General features: G+C 38.2%; 1 protein-coding gene across 1 annotated transcript in view; it reads right to left on the bottom strand.

The window, feature by feature from the left end:
* USH2A (usherin) overlaps positions 1-27,521 on the bottom strand; it is a gene marked incomplete at its 3' end in the record, with an annotated part of 612,524 nt that overhangs the window by 86,742 nt on the left and 498,261 nt on the right. The window contains 5 exon segments of the mRNA XM_011366141.1: positions 4,902-5,059; positions 6,014-6,197; positions 12,472-12,579; positions 25,519-25,717; positions 26,905-26,927. Of these exon segments, the coding sequence (XP_011364443.1) occupies positions 4,902-5,059; positions 6,014-6,197; positions 12,472-12,579; positions 25,519-25,717; positions 26,905-26,927 (672 nt within the window).

The following is a 27,521-nucleotide window of genomic DNA, read 5'->3' on the forward strand; positions in this document are numbered from 1 at the left end:
TATCTATAGATAAGCCATATTATGGCTAGCTCTTCTTTAATCAAAACTTGATTAATAAAAAACATTTACATTCCTAAGCAGTATTAATCAAAATGATTTCTCAGAAGAATTGTTGCCAATTCTTTTCTTTAATGGACTCAGAGATAAATGCGAAAGGAAAAGCATCAGTATTTCGATACTATGCATTAAGCCTAAATAACTCACCATCTTTAGTGAGAAAAAGTGTGTGTTCAATGCAACAACATTTTTAATTAGAACATGATTAAGGGCTAGGATAGTTCGAAATATAGTCATCGCCTTGATAAATTGGAAAGGCTCATTAATTACCTTCAGAGTTTAAATAATTTTGAATGTTTAGGTTCTCAAACAGCAGGGCTATCTAGCTCCATTCTTGTTCTGAATAAACCATTTATGTTCCATGAAGATTTTGCTTCTTCATTTTCTAAAATTTTTCACCCATTTAGGTAACATATATATCCTCTGCTCTCTTTCATATGAATGTTGAAGTCCTGACCCAAGGTTCAGAGCTGGTGAAAGGTGAGGAGAAATGATTGGGAATAATCTAAGCTGGTTTACATTGTCTGTAGACCTGAATAACGGCCAGCATCTATCCAGTGCTGGTGAAACGTTTTACAATGTTCTCTCACTGGCGTCACATAACAGTGATGAAAATCAGGCCTTTAAGATCCCCTTTCCTAGATGAGAAACAGGACGTTCAAAGACATTTGTGCAACTGTTCAAGACCAATAGGGAAACTAAACAGGGGGAGAGTATTCCACACAGAAACCAGCATTTCCTTTTCTGAGATAGGGGAAAGAAATGACGCATCCACAAGACAACATATAGTCTTTGGAAAATAAGTGTATTTGTCCTGTTTGTCTTTAAAGAAGGAACTTACATATGTGTATGTGTGCGTGTGTGTAGGGTTGAGGTAGGTGGAGGGAGGGATGGGCTTCTATAAAAAAATCAAGTGTTTGAATAATTTTAAGTAGCAGAAAGCTCAAAATTTATTTATAGTTGCCTGAATGATATATTTTAGAAGCTTACCGCTTTGTTTCTCTATTAATTAATTAAGCAAACATTTTATAAAGATACGGTGTTTGCATACCGTCTGATATGGAGGAATAAATGATATACAAATGAGTTAAAATCTTGATTTTCTAGAGCTTAGAGTGTTTTGATAATACTATTGACATTGTTCAGGTAATAATGAGATAAAGTGAACCAAGGTTTACCTGGGAGGTATGAGAATGTCTACCATGCTTTAAAATAGTCTTTGAATAATCTCTGTTTTTGGAGATAATTTGAGAAATGTTTCTTTCCTTCTTCCATCTGATTAAAATCTTTCTTCACCTGGACTCTAGTTTTGTTAAGTCGTGTCTATTCATTCTGGATTTTCAGATGGGTCCATAAAGGCTCCTGGTTCCTTGTTCCTTCAAGCCCCAGGACGGAATGATTGCCAGGTAGATATTTTCCCATCAGGGACTCTCCATTTTCCACAACTCATTCTTCTGGTCTTACATGCCCATCAGCAAACATTTATTTCTACAATAATTTGGTGTTCATCAATACCTAGGTCTGTTTCCAGGTTACTATTTCAAAAAGCATAGTCACTCCCTCATAAATCCGAGAGTTTGCACAATAAGTAGAAAGTTTGATTTGGATTTAGGAGTTAAGCTAAAGACAGGAAGGAATTGCTATCAGGAGCAGACCTGAATGTGGATACTAGCTCTGTTGTGTGACCTTGAGGATACTGTATTACTTCTTAGAGATTCACATATCTGATCTTAATATGGTGATAATATTATTTGTCTCCGAGGGTTTACATAAGAATGAACTAAGAGATACAGCAGGGAAAGTGCTAATCAAAGTGTTCGGCCCATAGGAATTTAACAGATGGCAAATATAGACAAGTACTATTGATGCATATTATTGTAATTGACCACTTTTGCTTGGGGTGGGTGATCCATGGTTTCTAAATTTGGAGCACATCAAAATCACCTGGGGGAGCTTTAGAAAACATCTAGACTCCTTGCTTCCCTCCCAGGAGATTCTTACTCAGCAGACTCGGGGTTGAGACTTTGTCTTTGTCCAAGCTTTCCAGGTCATTTTAACGTTTGTTCAGGTTTGGAAACTACAGGTATGGACTATTGGCCTGTTTTTCAGCCATGCCTGTGATGTAATAGCAGGGAGCTATGACGAATACCGAGAAAGCTCGAAAGCTCTCGATTGTGAGCAAATAAACAACCTCTGGTTACAACAGGTTTGTTTTCTTTCTGTTTAAAAGATATATTTGGGACTATTCAGGAACAGAAAAATGTTTTTATTATCCAAATCAAAACACAGCATGAGGTACTTTCCAATAAAATCAACTGTAGATTATACACAAGTCAAAATCATCTGCCTGTTTACTGAGTTCAAAATCCTTCTAGGCACCAGAAAAAAAATTTAATTTAAGATTTTAATCTTTCTATATGTTACAGGGTTTCTGTAATAGATTTTGTGCATCTGAAACTAAAAGATTGACAGGTCTGGATATTATAGATTTATTAACCATTGGTTATATGGTCAGAGTTAGTGGGTAAAGCATTTCTACAATATCCCCTAGGCTGGGCTAGAATGAACAATTTTTATAAAGCTTGAGGTAGACAGAGTTAAGGTTATAGTAAAACAACAAAAGTTGTGTTTTATTTCACAATGATCCTTTCTAAATGAAACATTATACATTAGACATAAAAATACGATGTCGAACTCAAAGGAGAAAAATGAAAAAATGCTGGGAAATTTGAAAGAAGTCTTAAAAATTTACTAACAGAATCCTGTAATACACACTTTTATCATTTTGAAAATGGGGGCCTTGGGATCTAACAAATGTCGGAGCAAATACATTTAAAATAATGAATAATTAAAGGCTAAAATAATGAATATTTAAAGGCAAAAATAATGACCTGAAAATAACCATCACTATCTATAGAATATTCTAAAGCAGATAATGCTAATTATAGAAATGATCTCAGTTAATCTTTACAACAACCTTACACGTAGGTACTATTAGCCTCTCCATTTCACAGATGGATGTAACTGAGACTCATAGAGAAAAACCCAACTTGTTTAAGGTCACCTAATACGTGTCACTACTGGGATATGAACCCTGGCTGTCTCATTCTTCCTACCTTAGTCACCATGAAAGAAATATTTTCCAAATCCTTACTCTGTGTGAAGTCTTCAGTTTAGTGATGGCTATTTATGTGTGTAATAATGTTAAAATGACAGATAACTTGATAAACTATGAAACTTCCCCATCACACGGCTAAGAAATCATCAACTTTATCATCCTAGACTTTCCCTCATTGTTGGATGGGCAAACACCCTGCTCTGAATCTGAGAAGTCTCCAGTCAAGAGGCTGAATTTGGTCTTAAACCAGCTCTCTTCTGCCTTACTTTTCTTTGTGGCGCAAAAGCACCACAGCGCTATAAAAATGCCAACGAAGAAAACCAGTGCTGTTCCGTGAAAGGAGAAATCAGTTTATAAAGGGATAGGTAAGTTTGCGCATTTTCCACTGCAGGCGATTTGTGTTTCTATCCACTGAAATTAAGAACAGAGTTCAAGACTATTTTTGGTCGTCAAACTTAGATAAGGGTTACAGCACTTAAGGACACAAGCCACCACTATTGATTATTCCTTCACGTTTTGTTTAACTTAATATGTCGCATATTTATTTTAAAACAAAGGCGAATGAAATCATTTATATTTAATATCTTAGAGCAATTTACATTGTTATTTGCTTATAAAGCTCTTAGATTTTCTTCTGTGAATTTGACCAGAAAAAGGTCCTTTTGTCTTTGTTTTAGATTATGACATTGGACAGAGATTAGTTTATAAGAATTTAAGGTTGTTTTTTTTTTAATATACAGTAGGCCTTTATGTGATCTTTATGACTATATTACCCGTGTTGACTAAGATAACTGTTCAATTCAATGAAAAATATGCCTTCGCTGATGATTTCATGGAATGGGCCCAGTGACAGGCAAATACCTGCGAACCAATTATTTTTAGTTCCATGTTGAACTGTGGCTAAACTTATGGGGACCATAGGGGTTTGTTTTAATTTCACGCTTCAATTTCATCTTCAGACTAGATATTAAAAATAAATTCACATTATCTTTGACGTGCATTTAACACCTTAATCAGTTTTAAATTTTACTGAAATAAAACCTCTCCATGTACCTTATGCTAAAAGACAGAGGAAGCCGACTTTGCTCCCCCATTCCTATGCCACAGTGTTAATGCTGTCAGTTTTTACCCGAGGATGGTGCTTACATCACAATATAACAATACACTAAAGCACAAAAGCAACCTGCTAGGGACTAACTGGCTGAATGAAGGCTATACAGCTTGGAGAGGCGTAATTCAGCTACCGTAACTAGTTCCATCCCAAGGGGGAGGTAGGCTATCGTCTTCCTGGATCCCCCATTCACTGCATAATATAGAGGGAATCATATGATGATTCAATGCATGGGGTCCCAGAAACATGAATATTCAAGGTGATTCAGACCTGTATGACTTACCTCTGATATATATGAATAAGAAGACAGATTTTTAGGCTCTGGTACTTGAAAGAAAATATTGCTTTGATAGAAGAGTCTATATCTGTGTATCTATGTGTCTTTATCATCAAGTCTACATCTATATCTATACCTATGTATGTACATATTTATGCATACATACATTCAGGAGTGTGTTTTGGATTATTTTGTTTATATTTGTCCAGGAAACAGGTTAATTCCTTGTGATTTACCAAATTCACATTTCTATTCTTGTTTCCAATTTTCTAATTATTTTCCCGTAAAATGTTTTAAACACACACACACACACACACACACACATTTTATTTCTTTACCTGGTGTGGTCCAAGCTACAAATATGGAATAAGGCCCAATTACTGTGACATTATACGGAGGCTGGATTTCTTCTGGTGTCGATACAGGTGTTTGTACAATATATTCATCACTAGAACTGCTGCCACCTCCCGTGGTGGCTTCCAACTTGTAAATGTAGCTATATCAAAAAAAAAAAAAGAAAAAAGAAAAAAAAATGTAATAAGGCAGTGCACAAGTGAACTGAACAATGATTGCTGGGCTTTCTATCTATTGCTGAGTCCTAAGTTTGGGTCAACTTGCAAATTCCTCGCTCCCTGTTTAGAAACATCTCCACAGACTCGGTGGATTTTCTAGCACCAGAAGCATTATTTCTTCACCACCACTCTGTGCCCCTCCCAACTTTATTTTTAACCTTCTAGTAATTCATTGCTTTCTTCAGAGATTTCAGGAAAGTCCTGGAATGTGTTTGTGGATTGTGGAGGATTCAAATTAATCTTCTCCATTTTTAAGTGAGTTAAGAGTTCAAGGAAATATGTTTCGAGTAAGATGTTTCTAAATTGATCTGCAGTTCTCCACAATAAAACTAAATTGATCTTTGCCCTCTGCAATAAAACATCTGTTGACCTAAGACATATTTCGTCTCTACTGAGAAGCGAATGGAAATGAATTGCAAATATGTGGAACTTTTTTCCTTAAAATCACTCATGTCTATACACAGCGTAATGAGTAGAGAAAACATTACACCAGAAGAAAAGGTAGCTGACGTGTAACAAAACTCTTTAAATTTCTTTTATTGCCAGCTGAGAAATATGTTTCTGTAGATAATCTTTTAATTTAATACTTTTTAATATTTTATATATTTAAAATTTTTCATTCTTTTATTTCATGTAAAAGTCTCTCTCTACATATATTTCCATTTTTTTCTTTTAAGGAATTTTGTCTACTCTGAAGACTAACGTAATGAGTTAGCACTTGAATCACTGACAGATTTCGTCAGCTATGAAATGGCTAATAAATGAGGGAATTAATTAATCCATTAATTTAATATTGTTTCCATTGGAGATACACTCTTTTTCAATCCTGAACAATCTAAATATCTAACTGTGTGGTTGGTAGTTTGCTTTTAGTTTACCTGCTGTTGGGCTCCAAGTTTTTATCAGTGAAACAATGCTCCTCTGCACCAGCCAGGAAAACCAAGTTTCCATCACGGCTCAATCGATACTGAGAAATGAGGCCATTGGGCTCTTCTGGGGGACTCCAGCATAATTCCACCGCTGTAGAATTGATGATAATGTGTTGAGGTGTCACCCAAACTCCTGGCAAGAATAACGCAGTAAGGTTTTATTGTTAGGATAAAATAAACACCTCATCTAAAGTCAAACCATCACCTCGCAGACTATGATAGTTCGTTGATAAAAATATCTCGTGGTGAGCAACAAAAATATATTTTATTTACTTTGCAGGTGAAATGCATAATTGGGTGTAAATATATGTTTTTATTGCTTTATTTTACTTTTGAATCGCCTTCAGAAAGTGAATGTCAATCAGGCAGTGGTGGAAAATTTCTCCATCGTGACTGTTACTCTGAGTGTAATCAGGCCTGAAAGACTATCCAGGGATTTAAAACTTCAGCGACTATTTACCTAGAACACATGCAAGTCATCATAATCTGGGATTTACCTGAATTATCCAGTTCAACACCCAAGCACGCTTTTCCCTTTGCCTGACACCATGTACTGTACCCCACCCCTCCCTCTCTCAGCTCCTTCTTCCAGGCCCATTTACTGGCTCCTCACCGCCCCCGAACCTCAAATGTATGGACTGCCTCAGAGACCCAGGCCATCTCGTCTCCTTCCCCTCCTCTCCTCTTCTTTTCCGAAACTCACTTTCTAAGTGACCTCCATTTAGTTTCCATTTTAAACATCACCTACATGCTGAACACTCCCAAATACCAATCACTACACTAAAACTCTCTCCTGAGCTACAGACTCATGAATCTGTCTACCTGACACCTCCAATTGGATGACTAATTATTTATCGAAAACTTAAAATGTCCAAAATGGAACTCTTGGTTTCCATGTCTGCAATCTATTCATCTCCCAATATTGTTCATCTATCCATTTTCTTGGGCAAAACAATTATTCTTGACACTTTCACTTGTCTCATCCCTAAATGTAATCTATCGTCAGGTCCTGCATTCTACTCCAAATGTATATCATTCTCTATATCTTTATTGCCCCCGCTCCTGATCTAAGACACATTTCTTTTCTCTTTCATAGACTCCTGTCACAGCCTCTAAACCAGTCTCCATGTTTTAAATCTTGTCCTTCTCTATTTCATTTTAATGTTTATAAAAATTTTATATTACATGGCAGTGCAATCTTTATGAAGTATACACCCTTGTTGAAATTATTCATATAATTTCAATTCCTTATGATAACCTGTGTGGTCCTACATTTTTCTGGTTCTGGGCTACCTGACACCATTCTCTCCATTGTTCATGAAGCTCCAGCCACAACAGACTCCTTTGTACCCCCAGAATGCTTCACGTTCTTTCTCTCTGCTTGGGACACTTTTGCTTGTGACACCATGAGAGTTTTGCACTTTATTCTTAGTGTTCAGTGACCTGGGTAAATATTCCCCAATCAGGGAGGCCTTATTTGACCACCCTTCTCTAACTCTAACCTTAACCCTACAATGTGATCCCAACCTAGTTTCTATCATATGCCCTTTTCTATTTCCCCGTTAACATTTGTAACATCACAATCATCTTTCTTTGATACTATCATTCTTTATATGTTGTTATGACTGTACGGTCTACTTCTTTCTCCCGCTTCATTATAAAGTTAGCTCCATAGGGGAGGGATCTTCTCTCTTATTTGTCAATCTTTATGGATAGCACGATGCCTAATACATGTTGACTGAATAAATTTATTATAAATAGAGCTCCTGTGAATTACTATGTTAAGCAATCTAGGCAGTGCCAGAGAATGCGAAGATGACTGAGATGTGGCTCATTCTTTCCAGGAGTTTACCTCTCTGTATAAAAGATAAAATATGTACACAAATAACTGTAATTCAAGGGCAAACGTTCAAGTATTCTTACAGATATACAAACATGTTGATGGGCAACCTAATGACGAGGGAGTTCAAAGCCGCCATTTCATGGTGTCATCTAGGTGTGCTCCGAATGCGCACTGCAACTCTCTTCTTCAGCTTTTAAAAACTCACTTCAATATTAGGTTCCCTTAACGAGTAGTTTTTGTTTGACTGTTTCTCCTGTGTAAGTTACTCAGTAAAGAGTAAGATCCTGATACTTAAAAATCTTTTAGGAAATTCAAATTCAATTTGTTTAGCAGCCTCCTGAAAAAAAAATCAAGATGGATTTCAAAATGGCTCAAACTTACTGATTTTCTAAGGAACAACCTGTTCCTGAAAAGGAACTGGTTCATTTTGTTCTGAAAGCTCACTTTATAGTAGATACTTGGACAAATCCACAAATCACAGTACACATTTTTTTTCCAGGTTTCTCTGCCAACAGCTCCCAGTTGACTCAGCCGACTAATTGAAGTTCTGACTTAAACATGCTATTAACTTGTTGATTTAAGAAAAGTATAAAGGTTTATTCACAATCTGCTTCCTGCAGTCACATCTTTCTTACCCTGAAGGATATATTAAAAACCACCAAGAAGATGAGAAAGGCTACGGCTTACTTTCCAGTTTGAACCATCAATAGAGCCCAATGAAATAACATGAAGCGACATTTGGGGTTTGCATTATGTTTTCGGTAAAAGTTGAGTTTCACATTTGTACAGGCTGGTGAAAGCTCTGTCCACGCTGGTAATAACACAGTGTCCACTGGTTTGATTTATAAGATGAAACTGAAATGTGGAAACCAAGGGCTGTGTTTCTACTTGTACAATGAAATGGAGACAGTGTTATCTTGGCAGCTGCGAGAAATCTTTGCTAGAATAAGACTACCTTTGGTGAGATGTCTTAATGGGTCCCAGATGGAGAATCTGTCCCTCTCTCTGAGCCCGAGTCCCAGGCGGCTTCAGAAAACCTTTTCTACACAATAGAAGGGCAGAGTTAAGGCAGTTCAAGGAAAAGAAATGGATAGTTCCAAGGGAAACCACTTAGAAAGGAGGGTGGGAGGGGAAGAATAGGTAAACCAGCAGAGCTGGAGAAGAAAGCAAGGCCAGAGGAAACTTTGGTGGGTCTCTTGACATCATGACTACCATAAATGGAAGATGTCGGGGTGGCTCCACAGTGTAGTGGCTAGCACGTCTGCTTTACATGCAGAAGGTCCTGGGTTTGTGCCCCAGGTGAAGCCACCGGTACCTTGGCATGGCCAGTGGTATGTGGTATGGTATGTGGGGAAGCACAAAAGACTTGATGGACTGGCAGAAGTTAAAACTTGAGGGGTCTATTTTGCTGTAACTTGAAGAATTTTTTTTTTCCTGGAAGGAAGTGGTATTTTATGGAGTTGACGATTGCGAGAGATACGCCTATTTTGACAAAAGGGGGGACATGAATTGGGATGGGGATATGAGAAAAGGAAAAAATGACTTGAGTCAGGAAGACTAGGAAAATCAGGAGAAGTTACAGGGCTCTGAACTAAGGCAATGGCAGAAGAGATGGAAAGGGAGAACAGCTAAAAACGATCCTTATGAGTTAAAATTCATAAGATTTTATGAAGAATTGCATACTACAATCTGATGAAAATAGAAGCAATAAGAATGACAAGTTTTGGGTTTCGGTGATTAGGTGAATGCTGGTTCCTGAGAGAGAGAGAACAAGGAAGAAAAGCAAGTTCGAAAGTGGGTAGAGATTTTAAGCATTGACATACCGAGGTCGAAGTATATGCAAACCTCAGTATAACCAAAAAATAAACGTCTCGTACACCACTGTACACAGAGGCTTTAAATCCATGAGTGTAGTCTTTGTGAGAGCTGTAGAATTTGCTAGTTCTCAGCCTTGATTAGGAATTAAAGCCAGTACTTGAGACTTTCAAGGAAAACTGTTGAGTTACAAGTGTAAAAGGCTGTGGGAGAATCTAAAGGAACCTCGACAGTTAAAAGAAGGGCAAGAGGGAGGAATCTGGACCAGAACAGAAAGACGTGTCTTCTTTTCCTTTATTTTGTTCCCACACTATCGATGCTAAGGAGAAGCACGCCCATAGTTTTGCATGACTGAACCCTGAAATGAATTAGAATCCGCTGGTATGGCAGGAATTCTAAAAAGAGTGACCATCCAATTCAAACTCTTCCCTACTTAAGGGTATACAATTTTCTAAGGATAAAACTGTAGAAAATTGTGTCCAAGTTAACAGTGAAGTCATAATACGCATTAACTTTTTTTTTTTTTTTTTAAGATTAAAAATGAGAGGGAAATGAAAAAAGCTCAGGGTGGCTACAAATAAACACTCGTTTTATTTTTCTCTATATCTACTTAAGACGCTCAAATGTTAGACCATCACACTGTGTCCGATTCACTCAAATAGGCATTTTATGATTAGCTATGTTTGGGTTGTTCATTTAAAACAATGTTTGTTTCTACTTTACAGTACAATGGAGCCTCATGTTACTGCTGTTTGTTTCCTTGCAACTCAAGTTAAACACGCAGACCACCTTTATTCCACGTATAAGTTATTCGCCATGGCACTCAGGCAGCTAGAAAATGGATTCTAAATCCATGTTTCGTCTGAGGAGGAAAGTCCATTTAGTTTATTACTCCTTTGAACAGTTGTTTGCGTTAAAGGATAGGTGCATAAAACTAAAAAAGAAAATTAAAGAGAGCATTTCTCATCTCACGCTCCCTGCACTATTGAAAGCTATAATTTTTAAGTCATGAAATCTGAGTCCTTTCAAGAGCTCAGAGAAATGTGAGCCCCTTTCGATTTTACGTTTGTGGGAAAATAGACACATATTGTCTAAGAATTTAAATATATGAATTCGATGAGTAAACATGAGCAAGAGACCCTGTTACTTTATCAGGCTTGAGTTTCAGCCAAAAGTGGCTAGTACATCCTTTAGAAATTATCCATTATCATCAAAGTATCCATTTGATAGTTTACCTTTCCAAAAAATCCACTGCTGGTTTCTTCCTTTCAAAGGAACACTAAGCTTTCTGACATGAAGCATTCTTTATATAGAAAACATCATTAGTGAACTCCTGGTGAGGAGCCATATGCCCCATATGTGGAATTTTCCATTTTATTCCCCATTTACTGGTAGGAAGTTCAGGTTTAATATTCTGAGGTACAACAATCCCTTTCATTAAAAGAGTAATGGACGAGCAGTACCTGACTCCATGATGGTAGTTAACATTGAATTTCTGTTTAGAAACTTATTTACGCCTCTATTTCTTCACATGGAAAACAGGTAGATAATAAAGAATAACAAAATAATTGGTCACTAGCCCAAGCTTCTGAGCATATTTTTCTCCTAAAAGTGAATGACACAACCCATCCAAGTCCCCAACCCACAGGTAACCATTGGTATCGGTGCGGTGTGTTTACGCTCCCAGCATTTTTCCTATGCATTTATTTACCTATAGAAATGAATACCATCTTCTATTTACCTCTTTTATACATAAAATACCACACGTTAGTGTGCTTCTATAACTTCTTCTTTATATGTACAGATTATCTCATGTTTTTAAACTGATGCATGGAATTCCGGAATGTGAATATACTTGAATATATTTAGCAATTCCCCTTCTTATGGATGTTAAGAATGCTTCTGACACTTTGCCACTTACCAACCAAACAAAATATGGTTCAATAAACATCCTGGTAAATGCCTCCATGTGCAGCTGTGGAAAAGTTATTTTCTGGCATAGATAATGAAAATGAAACTGCTGTGTCATGAGGAATTAACACTTTAAATTTAACAGCTATCGTTAGTTTGCCTTCTAAGGTGATGGTCCCACTTTACTCTCCCTCGAGACATGTTTGATTGTACATTACCTCCGTTGTTCATTTGTCAAAATCCTTATTCCTCATGCTCCATCTCAGAAGTCGTCTGCCCATGAAATCCAACTAGATGTCTGTGATGGGCTGTAACTGTTCCCTCCTCAGATTAACCTGAGCATTCTGTCATTTGTTTTTCTCTTAATATCACTTTCAGATGCTCTCCCTTCATATAGGGTTGAGTACCTGTTGTACCTGTCTACTTGATTGTAAAGTCTGGAGGGCAGTGAATGTTTGAGTCACCTTCAGCAGTGGGCATGGTGCTTGTTATATGTTAAGGAATATATGTGAAATATATGTAATATATTTCCTAACAAATACAATATATCCAGAAATATTTAACTTCTGATTTTTTGAGGAATTTCATATCCGAGTATATAATAATAATCATGTTTTATATATAACACCAAATCTAAAAGGTTAATGGATTGAAAGCAAACTTCACCTTGGGAGGCTTATAGTTTAACCAAACCTGAAGAATGGAAACTTAGAATATTATTTTATTTCTGACCTATCGACTTTAGTCCTCCTTCCCTGTTATAAAAGAGCTTAAAGAGTTTAGTTAAAAACGTCATATGAAAACATCTTCTCCCAGATCATGGGTATTTTTTAATTACCTCGAGGTGCTGCCTGCAGTGTCTGACCTAGAAAAGGCTCACTGGAAGTGCATCCAGCAGATGTACAAGCTGTAAGTGTGAAGCTGTAGTTGGTGTATGGCTGGAGACCTAGAAAGAGCAAACAAGAAATAAAGTTCATCTTGAGAGGATTATTTATTATCAATTAAGCACCGGAAGTAACATGCAGAGCTGTAAATATGATATCCAAAAATTTTAGGAGCAGAAAACACCCTTTCGTGAAGATATGAACTTCATAAGCAGGGCGGTATTAATAGAAATTTCATTTATTATTGATAAAATAATACATTTTCAGCCTTAGAAGATATCTTAAAATTCATGTAATTCACACACCCATCCTTCTTTTGATTCCCCTGCATGAGATGTCACTGAAGAGGCTGTCCTGCCTGGCCATCGGAGCACCCCGTCTCCCAAAGAGCCCGTTCCATCTCCAAGAGCTCTAAACTTGTTTCGTTTGAAAGTCCTTCGTTACATAGTGGTGAACTCTTTCTATCACTTCCACCCCTAGGGACACATAGAACAAATCTAATTTCTTTTCCACATGACAGTTCTCTAAATATTTGTCGACAGTTCTCAAATCCCCCCCGAGCGTTCTCTTCTCCAGGCTAACCAGCCCACTTTCAGCAACTGCTTCTTAAATGAACAGGGTTGGAAAAAATAAGAAGAATGATAGATTCGGTGTTCGGTAGCCCCAAGCCATATTCAGCGAATAGTAATACCCACTAACGCCCCCTTTTCCAACTTTGCGCTTCTTCGCCATATGCGCCCACATTTGCCATCTCACACTTCTGTAGTTTTTTGGGGGTCTGTTGGTTTTGTCTTTACACGTAGATGAAACATAATTGCATGGGAGGATAGTGCTTATTGTTTTTTATTCAGAATATAATGCAGCACAGTAAGTGCTCAATAAGCTCTCGGGGGGAAAAAATGACAACCGTTTACAATAGAATTTCTCGGTTATTAGATTTCACTCCCTGGCTGGTGACCTTGGGCAAGCTACTTAGCTTCTCTTTGCTTTGACCTACTGATCTGTAAAATGGGGACTCAAAGAATCCAGCTTCTAAGGCCGTGGACAAGATGGAGTGTGCTACTTAGAACGATACTTTAGCAGAAGTAAGTTTAAGACTCAGCAGCATTTAACAAGGAGTATATTGAAGCTAACATTTCTTGCCTGCATTCTTGGGAAAACTCAAATAATGCCAAAGCTTTTTTTTTTTTTTTTTTTAACAGAACTTGGTCTATATGTCAAATATTTTTTTTTTTTTTTTTTTAACAGAACTTGGTCTATATGTCAAATAATTGGGCTCGGTTATAACATTGATCTAGTGATTACTATACTAACTTTTCATGAGTTTTGAACGACGTTTCCACATATTTTGTTCTTTTGATGGGGTGACTCTGACTCCAGACATCCATGTGTCACTCTGTCACTTCACACACATTTCTGCTAAAATACTTCATCTTTAAAGGTTTTGAACACTCTATCTACACGTTACACCCAGCACATTTTATCCCCTCAGATTACTTTTCTTCTCCCCTAGCTTTCAACATCATTTGATGCTTTATTATGCATCTGTTTATTTACGGTTTGTTCCCCCCGCCACTGTGACACAAGCTCTAAAAGAACAAGAACTTTGGTCTGCCCACCACTCTTTCCATCGAAGAGTGACGGTCACAGAGTAGGTGCTTGTGGAATGACAGAAAACAATTAATTAAGCGGATCACTGAGAAGTGGAGCCGTGGTCTGGGTTCTCGCTGAAGCAGCCGCGTCCGCAGCTGGAACCGCTCCTGCACGCAGCTTCAAAGTCCTCTCTTTGCATTTTCCTTATCAGTTTAATGAAAAGATGCAGATACTTATTTGATTGTAATCTTCCATTTGGTTGCTATGGAGGATTTACACAATTTTGATATTTACCTGATTTATAGATGAGGAATATGATGAAAGATCTAAGCCATATCCAAGCCATGTATGTTTGATAAAAGCTTATGGAAAAATGCTGAAGATTATAAAATACAGAGCTCAAAGGAAACGGAAGGAAACATCCAAGAATGAAGGTCAGAGCCTGCATCGGCAAGCTGATTTAACTTAGCCCGATGGTGTCCCCATTTACCGCCACTACCGAAAAAGGGGGCCTTGACCCTTGTAATACCATTTTATCTATCTTACTGTCTCACTTGGAATGTAAGCAGTTTGAGAGTAAGAACGGTATCTTGAGGGTTTTTTTAAAAATCATTTTTCCCCAATAATGCCTATTTTAGGTGTTCAATGTCTGTTAAGTATTGTTTAAAGATGATCGAGCCCACCCAAGTGCCCCGTAAAGGTGTTAGGGCTGCGAAGCTATGATAGGAACAATAACCAGCACAAGTGTGATTTGACAAAACAGGTCCTTCCCCATAATTCCATCCTTATCTCTGTCCATAGCATCTATTCACTGAGATTTTCCTCTAGTTGCAGAAAACCATTACATAACAACAAAAATTAATACAATTTGTAAACAAGTATTTTCTAGTTTTGTTTTTTTGTTTGTTTGTTTGTTTGTTTACTGAATGTCAGACTTAAGTAAGGCTGGTAAAAATGAAGCAATATTTGATTTTTCTCTGGAATGGTCTGACTAAAAAGAAAAAGCCTCAATTCTCTTGTCTGGTCTGATTTCAGACATGCACTGACTCTTGAAGTATATTTTAAGACAGGTCTTAGAAAACCTGTCATCACAGAAGTGTGTTAAAGTTGATTAGAAGATTGGGGGTATGTGCAAGGAGGATAGTAGCTCCAAAGAAAATTCATGTATATAAAAAGATAAATTATTCTTTCTTTACAAAAATCTTTCTGAAGTGAATTCGGTGCATCCGTTTCATATACAGCCCAGAACACCAGAAGACATACTCAGAGAGGGTGCAGCAATGGAACAGTGAGCCCTTCGGGGTTTTTGATAAACTGAGAAAGATGTGCCAAAGAAATTCGTGCAGGCGTTTAAGTAGGATTGGGTGGGATGGCCTCACAGAGGAGGGGGCCAGCGCTGGTGGAGGGATGTATATCTCTTAAAGCCACTGGAATACCAGACTGAAGCATGGGACGTAGAACTGAGCCTTGAATTAGATAGCACAGGTCAGGAAGTCAGGGAAGTTCAAAGACATCAGATGAGAGTGGGAGGCGTGAGACCTCAGTGGAGGGAAGGGATGGCAGAGTTAGTGTAATCTATAGGTAGTTTGTTCTCAAGAGCTGTTTCTGCCTCTGAAATGCGGGCCAATTTAAAGAGCCAACTGAAGTGAAAAGTAGAAATGCGCATGCTCATTTCAGCTGGCATTTATCAGCTTGTGTCATGCAAATTCATATCTGCTATATTTACTTTCCTGACTCCATTCATACTTTTTATAACCATTTTTTTTTTTTTTCCTCCCTGGGAGAAATCAGTCTGTTGGCCACTATTAGGCTTTGTGCTTTGTTTAGATTTGACTTCACCTGAATCGAGGAGTGTGCATTTGATTCTGGCTTAGACACTAAAATGAACGGTCAGATAGAGAAATTAAGAAAATAATCCCATTTAAAATTGCATCAAAAAGAATAAAATACGTAGAAATGAATTTAACTGAGGAGGTAAAAGACTCATTTACTAAAAACTAAAAGACATTAATGAAAGGAATTGAAGACACAGATAAATAAAAAGATATTTCATGCCTGTGGATTGGAAGAATTAATATTGTTAAAATGTCCATAAAACCAAAAGCCAGCTAGGATTCAATGCTATCCCTATCGAAATTCTAATGACATTTTTCACACGAAGTAGAACAAAAAATTCTAAAATGTACGTGAAGCCATACAAGATTCTAAATAGCCGAAACAATCTTGAGAAAGAATATCAAAACTGGAGGACATCACATACCCAGATTTCAAACTATATTGCAAAGTTTTAGTATTCAAAATATTACGGTATTGACATAAAAACAAACACATAGATCGATTTAACAGAATAGAGAGCTCAGAAATATATAATTAACCACAAATACATATTAATTGACCACACATATATGGTCAGTTAATTTAAGACAAAGGGGCCAAAAATACACAATGAGAAAAGGACAGTCTCTTCAATAAATGATGTTGGCAAAACCAGACAGTCACATGCAAAAGAATGAAACTGGACACTGCCTTACACTACACACAAAAAGCAACTCAAAATGGATAAGTGACTTGAACATAAGATCCCAAACCAAAAATTTCTAGAAGAAAACACAGGCAATAAGCTTCTTGACAACAGTCTTGGACATGATTTCTTGGATCTGCCTCCAAAAGCAAAAATAAATAAATAGGATGACACCACACTAAAAGACTATGCACAGCAAACAAAACCATCAAAAAAATGAAAAGGTACTCTAATAAACAGGAGAAGATATTTGCTAAATATATACCTAATAAGGTGTTAAAATCTAAAGTACATGAATAAAGAACTCATGCAAGTCAATAAGAAAAACAGTGCAATTCAATTAAAAGATGGTCAGAAGATCTGAATAAACATTTATCCAAAGAGGACACACAGATGTCTATCAGCACATGAAAAGGTATTCAACACCCCTAGTCATCAGAGAAATACAAATTAAAACCACAGTGAGATATCACCTCACATCAGTTGAAATGGCCATTATTAAAAAACAAACAAACAAACAAACAAACCAAAAAAAACCAAGCAATAACAATTGCTGGTGAGGATGTGGATAAGAGAGAACCCTTGTGCACGGTTGGTGGTAATGTACATTGGTATAGCCACCGTGGAAAACTGTACAGAGGTTTCTCAAAAAAGTAAAAATAGAACCACTATATAATCCATCAATTCTACTTGTACTTCTTAAGAAAATGAAAACACTAATTCAAAAAGGTACACATACCCTTGTATTCACTGCGGCAGTATTTACAATAGCCCAAATGTGTAAACAACCTATGTGTTCATCAATGAGTGCATGGGTAAAGATGTGGGGCCTATATACAATGGACTGTTATTTGGACATAAAAAGGAATGAAATCTTGCCATGTGACAACACAGACGGACCTTGAGGGTATTTTGCTAAGTGGAATAAGTCAGAGAAATGCAAATATCATATGATTTCACTTATATGTGGAACCTAAGAAACAAAGTAAGTGAGTAAATGAAACGAAACTCGTGGATACAGAAAACAGATTGGTGGTTGCCAGAGGGGAGGGGCGAGGGGCAAAACGGGTGAAAGGGTCAAGAAGAACAAACTTCTAGTTATAAGATAAGTCATGGAAATGTTATGTACATCACACGGTGACTAGAGTCATTAATATTGTATATCTGAAAGATGCTAAGAGAGTAAATTTTCAAAGTTTTCAAGACCAGAAAAAATTTTTAACTTTGTATGGTGACAGATGGTAACTGACTTATTGTGGTGATCACTTAGCAAGGTATACAAATATCAAATCGTGTTGCACATCCGAAATTCAGATGTTATATGCCAATGATACCTCAACAATAAAAACAACTCAGAGGTTTTGCCATTGTTGATTTTTACCCCTCTTTTCACAGTACTCCATATAGTAATTAAATATTTTTTACAAGAAATGTAGTTATTTTCAAGAAGTTGGCTAGTTGATTACATAAACAACATTTTAGCTAGAGTTTACTGAGTATTTACTTTTTGGAGACCTTCTGTGGATTTCCTGTGCATTAACACAGTGGAGGCCCTCACTAACCCATGAGCTACTGCTATTATCTGCTGGTTTTAGAGGTAAGGGAGCCAAGGCCTGGAGAGTTGGAAGAACCCACCTATGACCACAGAGATAAGAGAGGGTGAGGCCCGGGAAGAAATCTGAAGGACTGGGCTGAGCAATTAGGTCAGGCTTCTGAGCCTTAGAAGGAAAATACTTACTTAGGTAGCTCAAAGCCCAGGGAAAACTTCCAGGAATATGAAAAATCCAAGTGGGAATACATATTTAAGTAGTTCCCTATGGACTACTACCACAATCTGCATGTCAGTGCTGCATGTCACGAGAGCAGGCTGACGTTAGACTATTTGGGTTCAAAGACTTCCCATCTAGTAACTATGACCACGGGCAAGTTGTCTGACCTCCAGGTGCCTCAGTTTCCCTATCTGTAAACTGTGGGCATGGTAGTGTAGACTTGCTTAATTAGGCTACAGACTCACCTGAGGGAAGGCAATATTAGAATCCCGTTTTCTACATTCTATTTTCTAGGCCCTGTATTTTTCATGCTTTAGAGGAGTGGATTACTAATAGGCTGATTCAAATGCTCTGTTATAAAAGCATCGACTGCCATTAGGCATAGATGATTTACATGAACTAGATGACCTTTCATATATATGACTCTGTAAAACTCAATAAAATCAACACATTTCAACTGGAATTTGCTGTCATTTTAAGTAAGTCTCTATTGGTAGTCCTTAAAATGAGATATATGTGAAATATTAGCAACAGGCAATGAAAAGGGCACATCAATTGAAAAGTACTCATGAATTGATCAGGATGAGAAGAAGGAAATAAAGAGACGTCTCAAAGGAACCGTTCTGACTGTAACTTAATCCTGGAGTCTAGAGAGCAGAAGGAGAAATGAAAACATCATTCAAGTGCTCAGCATCGAATTAAAAAAGTGGGAAATCGCAGCTGTGGAACGGAGAAAGGCAAATGCATGGAGACAAGCTAAGTATCTAACGCTGCAGCATAGGGAAGATTATTGTCTGCAAATTCCCTGAATCCCCTATAGGGAATCATGTTCTTTTTTAAAGAGGAGAGGCATACTGTAACCAAACTCATTACAATTACACCTTTAAGTCACATTACTTTCGAGAATAAATGTGTGTTAAAAAGAAACCACAAAAAGTCTGTCTATGGATTATAAAAATATGATTTGGAAGACAAAACTTATGCCGATGGAAGTTACGTTTGATGTCCTCCATAAAGAACAGCTTGTTTCTAATTTTGAATCTCCAGATAGTCAGGAAAAGGCAGTTTGTCCGCTGTAATTTATGACAGTGCTTCTTCAAAGCACGCATCCAGTCATCCTACGGTGTCATCTGTTACATGCTAAAGAATTACCAAATAGTCCTAAAGAATATGTAATTCCACAAGTTCCTCAATCAACGTGGTTGGTGATTAGCTCACATGCTGAGAGATCTGGGTTAAGCTAAAAATGGTCTTGTTATGTTAGCAAGTGTTGTACAAGCTGTGGATAAGTAACCAGTCTCAGCACCAGTTCACCCGAATTGTATGTTTGGCCCAGCCCACCTGACTCACACACACATGCTCCTGGGAAGCACTTTCGCTTGCCCTCATCCACCGTGGATCGCACTAACTGATCCCCCTCCGAGTATCTCTGCTCGTGGAGACTCCCAGGAAATCCCAACATCCACTGGCAGCCTTGGCTGCGATGGGTAGAACCGTATCAGGATTTGAAACTTTAGATCGATCTCTGTGAAAATCTGCATGTTCAAAACTGTCACACAAGACACCAGGGAATTACTTCAGAGACAACTAAGGTGCACTTAAATTATGAATTGTTTTACAAAATGTGAGAAGAATTTCAGGAGCTCACAAGCTACAGTCTCTTTTCTGGATAGTGCTGTCCATCATGGCCTCAGCGGCTCGGCACTCCACTTGGTCAAGACAGTGTTTTGTCAGCAGTGAGTAGCCACTGATGCTGTCCGCTTCTTATACCAATACTTTAAAGTATGAGTTTGGTTGCTGTCTTCTATGAGCTGGACGTCGAAACAGCAAAGCAAAGGGGCTCTTGCACTGGAAATGCCTGGGAAACATTGTCATGACTTTCACTTCTGACTACTTGTGCAAGCTTATTTGAATAATTCAATATTTAGGATATTTTACATATAGAATATATAAACTTGCATAATTATATATATACATATATCTTAATTCCGTAACTTATATAAAACTGTAGGCCACAGCTTAGGCCTCCTTCTCTAATATCTTCGTGATCAGATTCATCCCAAGCAGCTTTCCTAGGTGAGTCGCTTCTTCAGCAGACTCTCTTTCCAAATATAGGTCAATATGAAGCCTACTATTAAGACGTCCAAGGAAAGATCCTTGCCTTTGAGTTTTGTAACCCTATTTTAATAATTTTTCCTCTCTGAGTCTGGTGTTGTACTAGACTGAAGCGGCTTTTACCTACATTTTTATGCAGGGTTTTCTTCTCTACAATCAAAATGTGGCATCAGGTGGCACCAAAGTCTGGTGTCACTCAAACGCTGGACAACAAGGACATGCAACCCAGGAAGAACAAGACTCAGAGAACTGTAGGCACAAAACTGAAGTAGTGATTGCCCAGGCAAAGAGCCTTGGGATACCTGCGATTTCAGGGGGCAATTTTTTTTTTCTATAAATATTAGTGTCCAAGCAGCTGTGGACTCTAACTTGTTGGCTATAATACTGTATCCATAAGAATGTTTAAAGGACGGAAGAAACAGTGATTGATGTTTTGTTTTGTTTTGTTTTTTTGCATGTAGTCAGGTGCAAGGTTTTCCTAGGAGAAATAAAAATAAAATGAATTGCCACAGCTATTTTCACAGGTCTGTCTGGTGGTCAGCAGTCAGGGAGCAGATGGGGGAAACACAGTCCAGAGACTGCAAACTAACGACAGAAGAAACTTCTGGAAGTGTTCTGAGGACATGATTGTCATCTCAGTTTTCTTCCTGTGTGTGTCAACTCCAGAAATACACCGCCGATCAATCCAGACTGCCAGAGATCAGAGCTGGTTTCATGGGCACGTGACCTGTGTTCTCATCCAAGGTCTTATGTTCAGAAGGACCCCATGCTTGATTCAATCCTCTGTTTTCAGACTAGAAATTCTTAATGTTTTTTTTTTTTTTTTTTTGAACAAAGGGGCCCCACATTTTCGTTTTTCACTGGGCCCTGCATATTCTGTAGCTCACCCTGCCTGAAATTTAGATGTGTCTGACAGTGTGGTTTTTATATCCAATCGAAATGGAATGTAGTCATTTAGATACTAGTTTACGATTCATTTGACAAATATTTTTGAACACTTAATCTGTGTTAAGTACTGTGATCGGTACCTGTCATAGTATCCGTGATAAAATGGCTAACAGGAAGCTACTGTCTCTGGCCTAGTTGTTGAGGAACAGAGACAAGAGAAAAGGATAGTGTGACAAAGTATAATAAACGCCATGACAGCAGAATGTAGGCTACTACAGTAGAGTTACCTAAATGTCAAACTCCTTCGTAAAGAATTTCTACATTTTGTGATATCGATGGTTAAATATGTTCTCTTTTTCCCAAAAGTGATGGGGAGGCTGTTTTAGTCCATTAAGAGCACATTGTTAGGGGTTATGCCATTTTAGCACAGGAAGTTCTCATGAGCTTCGAAGAGGATGGATTCAGAAGGCAAAGTATCCTTTCCTTGCTAACGTAATGCTGGTAGGTCTCCTCTTTTAAGTGAAATGCAATGCTGAGCAACTTTTAATGAATGGTTTTAAAAACATTTCCCCTAGCGTTAAGAGACACATAAGCCCTTAATATATTTGCTGCTAAGGAGGATATGATTAATTCATTGTGTTCTCAGTGGCCCTAATTATTCAGTTAATCCCTTTCCCCTCTCCTCCACCCCAGTGCTGAAATTAGGAGGCCCACGTAGTCAGCGGCGGTAACCCGAAGTGAAACAATGCCGTAACCGACATCCCAATTGTTCTGTGCAGGCTGGTGGCCATGTTTCGTAATAAGTGATATGAAAAGGTCTTTTATTGACAAGCTGCCATGCGCTGTTTGCATTAGCGAATATGAGAAGGCGGTGGCTGCTGCTCCCTCGTCCCCACGGTATTCGGCTCAGTGAGATAGCAGAAAACGCTTCAGTTTGCTTAAAGCATTGATAACACCTCTAAATAATTAACTGAGGACTTCCTGTCTTCAATTACTTAATGCTTTTTTTAACATCTTGAGAGGATTATAAGCAATTTATGGATTTCGCATGATGAGTGCATTTGCCACTATTCCCACAAAGCATTTACAGGATCATGTTTCTAAAGCTTTGAGGTAATTAAAAATAAGCATGGAGACAATGGGGCTGAGGCAAGGTGCTCGCTTCCCTGTCTGTCATTTCTTAGGACCTAGATTTCCAGGCTCCAGGATGACTAGTGCTACAGCTTCATTAGGATCCACGGTTACTTAGGGAACGCCAATGCTTTGGAAATGATGAGAAAATCAAACCATTTATCCCCTGAGGTTCAGGCAGCTCTTCGATCAAACATTGGAGATGAAATGTGAAATACATTTGATTATTTTCGCTCACTCCATGAACTCAATAAAACAGTCATTCACATCCTAATCGACTTCTGTACTGAATTCGGTCAGTCAGCTAACCATGGAACAGAATTTTCCCTGGCAGGTAAAATATGCTAACACTACATAGATCGCAGGGGTTAGATTATCTAATAACTTGCACCGTTCCTGTCCCATCGGGGTGGCATGTGAGAGGCTCTGTAGTTGGTCAAGTTTTGCTGGATGAGGGTTATTTCCTCATTCAACGAAGAAATTTCTCTTGAGGGCTGTATTGCCAAGCGAAGGACTCTTTCAATTTATCTAAAACAGTACAGAGGGATGGATCACGTGGATTCTAAAGGCTTCTTTCCACTTTATAATTTTGTAAAAAGTTAAAAAAAACTTTAAAGTATTTATTCTACTAAAAAAGAATTCCGGCATTAAGTCATGTGAATGAAATTCTCTCTGGTTGTGAAAATAACCGTTAAAATTACAATGAAAAGAAGAACTTGTAGGGTGAAGAGTTTTTAAAAAAAAATATTTGCAATTATTTTATAATTAATGAGGCTATCGATCCTGTTGGCTTGAACCTTACAATTGAACTGGGTTTGTTGGCACATATATGCTGGTTTCTAAAACATGAGACCCAGTATAGCCAGCGATAGTTCAAAAGCCAAAGCCAACTAAGTGGGTAGATCCTGTAGGAAATGTCTTCACTTTGTATCCCAGTTTCTTGGGAAACATTCACTGGCACAAAGTCTTAATGCGCCTTAACTTGGCTTTCAAAAGTCTTTAATTAATATTGCATTGTCCACTTGAGGTCATTCTTTTAATTTTCCCCATTGCGTCCTGTATAGAGTTCTGACATAGCATCATCTGCACTGTATTTGTAGTTATTCCTAAACTTGCCACTGTTTTCTGTTACTGAGGGTTTCTGAAGAGCAGCAAATATTTTTAATTACTTTGGGGCACTTAGTATACTATTTAGAACATGGTGAGCAGGTAACATTTTTTTGGCGTGGGGAGGGGAATGAGACAGTATTCATTTTTTCTTATAGACAGAGGTAGTGGATGCTTCCAGCACTCTGAGTAAGCCTTTCTCATGGGAATATCAAAAAAAAAAACACCCCTCACTTATCTTATAGGGATGTGATGAGAATCGAATGTGTCAAATTGCAAATAGATTTTTAAAATTATACGGCTCCAGATAAACGTAAGGTTTTATTATGTGAAACAATGCTATTCCAATTACTTGTGATGATTTTCATTTTAAGTGACATAAGAAATTAAGGGACACAACTGATCATCTGAATTGATGAAGGCTTTTCCCATCTCCATTATCACAGATTTACCTCAGGATCTTCAGGTAAGGAATGCAATGTGCTAGTCCACAAATATTTATGAAGCACCTTCTGCAGACTTATGGCACTTTAGAAAAACAGGACACTCTGTCAATGAATGCTTGCTGCATGTCAGTGAATTGTGGAGTTCAGAGCAAATCATGATGAACTTATTTTCCCACCTGTGTCTTACAGCCTGTGCCGCCTCTAAGGGAAAATCAGGCACACTCTTCCAGGCCTGTCTGCATGTCTATGTGAGATTTGCTGTCTCTAGTATCAGTGGCCCCCGCAAGGTGTGGGGTCTGAAAGGAGAGCCTTCACGCAGGGCCTTGGAGCAAGGCTGCTGGTGACGGGGAGAAAGTAAAAGTTTGCAGACACTGCTCTGTGGTCTCATAATCTAAACTTACACACCTGTTTGGGATGATTCATTAGATCTAAATAATGAACTAGGTTACTTAGTATCTCAAGTTTTTTTTTTTTTCCCTCTTTTCTTTAAAGCAGGGCAAGGTTCCTCTGTACCCTGCAGGTTTGTGATGAGGATTGAACGGACAGTACATGGCGAGTACTTAGGACAGTAGTTGGCACATATTAAGTCCACTTACTGTCTCAAACATTTATTTAGCACCTACTGACATGTCAAGGATTATTGTAGGTGCTAGCAGGTAGAGAAGGTCTCTGCTCTCCTGAAGCTTACACTGCAGAGCAGGGAGACATAAGAAGGCAAATAGACAATAAACACAAAAGTTATCAGACAGTGAGTGGTCTGTGATTTAAACAAAACAGGTGATAAGAGACGGTATGCTAGACTGGGTGAGTCAGAAAATGCTTCTCTCCTTTTCGGAAGTGACAGTCAAGCTAAAACATGTCAACTATTACTACAATCATTACTAGTAATTATCTAACACTATACTACTATACTGTACTATTATACTACTAAAGCTAATTGTTATAATAAAATAATGCAATTGCTATTAATTAATGTGAATAATGAGTTGTCACAACCAGTCAACTGTCAACTATTCTGTGTATTGATTACCTCCGTAGTAGATAAACGTTAGCCTCTAGCTGATTTTCCTCTGCCTTCCAGTACATTCTTGGCTATCTTAGTCCCATTATCTATGAGCGTATCCTTGGGGAATGAAAATGCATCTTACTGTTTGTCTGAAAAAGTTAATACTGATGCAAAAACCCTACCCATGATGCATATCAAAGCCAAATAGAAATTATTTCTGAAGTGATCTGCCGTTGTGGCTTATTGCTGCCAGTGTGGGCTCTTCTATTAGCGTGGATAAGGAGGCTCTGACCATATGTCAAGAGAACACGTCCTTTTGAAGTGACCTCATATATCAAACACACACCCCTGGGATACTTGGCCCCCCTAAGCACAATGACAGACTCTTCTGCTAGGTTTTCTTTTTTTTTTTTTTTTTTTTTTACCTGTGACCGTATGCTGCCTCCTGTGAGTGGTGTCAGTGTAGATGAGACCTGTCCCAACCTGCCGGAGCTGGTACTCCTTAATGACACCGTTTGGTTTCTCAGGGACATTCCAGCTCAAACGCAGAGCCTCTGCACTGAGCGCTGTGACTCTTGCTGGCAGGATGCTCTGTGGAACTCCTTGGGTCGTGGCTACAACTACCTGCAGACACAGGAATTAAACGGCAATTTATTGCGATAGTACACTAGGTATTCTGATCAATGAGAATGTCACTTTTGTTTTAAAATGTTATTGTCTGGCCTGGCAAACCATTAGCAGGGGCTTGGAGAAGCAGTCCCCTTTTTTGATTCTTTCCCTCCCGTCCTATTTAAACAATAAAATCTGACCTTGAATACATTACAGAAGTCTCAGACGACCATTTCTCACAACAGGTTCAACAACAGTTTTGAAGGCAGAGGGCAGCCCTCAGTTTAAACAAGTAAAATCTGGCTGGCAGCCTGTCTTACTAGAGAACTCTTGATAACTCTCTTCCATATGGCCCATCAGTGTCTTTGCATTTTAACAGCCTGATTTTGTACATTTTAAGCACCAGTAAATATGGAGCAAAACCCACATCTGAACTTGCCTGCGTATAATATGCTTTGAACAGTATAAATGGGCAGGCTTTTTCTACTCTTCCTATGATACCCAGGATGACTGACTATAGGCACCGATGTTTTACAAAAAGAATTGAGAGAGAGAGAAAAAAAGAGAGATAAATCGATCAGTTATGTGTTCAACATTGTCAAAATATAACTTTAGACGAAAATAGGCTGCATTTATTTTTTGTTTGTTTCTCCCACAGAATTTACTCTGATTTCACATTTTAACCAATAGTTTGGCATCTGGTAAGCACGATCTGTGTCATGGAATTTTTCTAGATCATTCGAGCCATACTTTTGCCTGGGCCTATCAGCTGCCATCTGTGTCAGTGGCGACGTGCTCAGAGAAATTTCTGGGGGCCGCTGAATAAAAAGCTGCACACAGTCTGAGTGCCGAGTGGTCCTCTCAGCGCGAGAACGTGATTCTCTTCTCAAGTTTTAACTCCACGTAAAGAGTGGAGCGATGGTGTGGGAGCCTGTTTCCTCCTGGGTTTCTTCTGACGAGCATGGCTTCTGTGAAATGGCTCTTTTTTAAAAATTTTCCCCCTAAATCGTCTGATTGTTTCTTCCCGGTTCTCTTCCTTCATTTGGCGGTGTTCCCCAACGCTCTTCATCTGCCTAGATGGCCACAGTCACACGCCTGGCCTCGGCTCCCCTTATACAACCTTCCAGCAAACGTCAGACACTTCTTCATTAAGCTTCTGACGTGACATTTCACTTAAAACGCCAGATAATGTTTTCTCCCACCATTCTGCTATCTGCTCCCTCCCCTAAAGAAAAGGAATTGAAAAACTTTAAAAACCACAACCTAATCCTTAATTTTTAACCTCTTCCTCTTTGGTGTTTTAATTTGCTTGCACAAGGGCCCCACGATCCACACACTGCTCCAGTCAGATGTCTTGAAAATATCCAAGACCCTTTCCTTTCTTCCTCTGCACACAGCGCCCCACTAAGTCCCGGCGATTTTGCCCCATGATATCTATCACATCTTCCTGATAGTCTCCATTCTGACCTCAGTCGCCCGAGTTCAGGTCTTGGTTATTTCTTGTCAAGGCTGTTGCAGAAACCTTGAAAGTGTATTATTTTCCATGCCAGACTCGTCTGCCCTTTTCTCTGTTTTTTTTTTTTTTTTTTTTTTTTAAGAGCAGGCACTCTTTTATTGAAATGGTATTGAAATAGAAACCCTTTTAAACTGAGTACTGGTTTGGGAATTATTATGGATTTATAGAAGAGCATCTAAAAATAGCTGGTGGTAGAAAAGTGTGATAAAGAGGATATACTAGTTATTTTATTTTATTATTTTTTTAATTAATGAAACATTGCTATTTGGACCACTGTTCCTTCCAGTGATTTCTTTCTGACAT

The sequence above is a fragment of the Pteropus vampyrus genome, unplaced genomic scaffold, assembly GCF_000151845.1.
Source record: "Pteropus vampyrus isolate Shadow unplaced genomic scaffold, Pvam_2.0 Scaffold121, whole genome shotgun sequence".
NCBI lineage: Eukaryota > Metazoa > Chordata > Mammalia > Chiroptera > Pteropodidae > Pteropus > Pteropus vampyrus.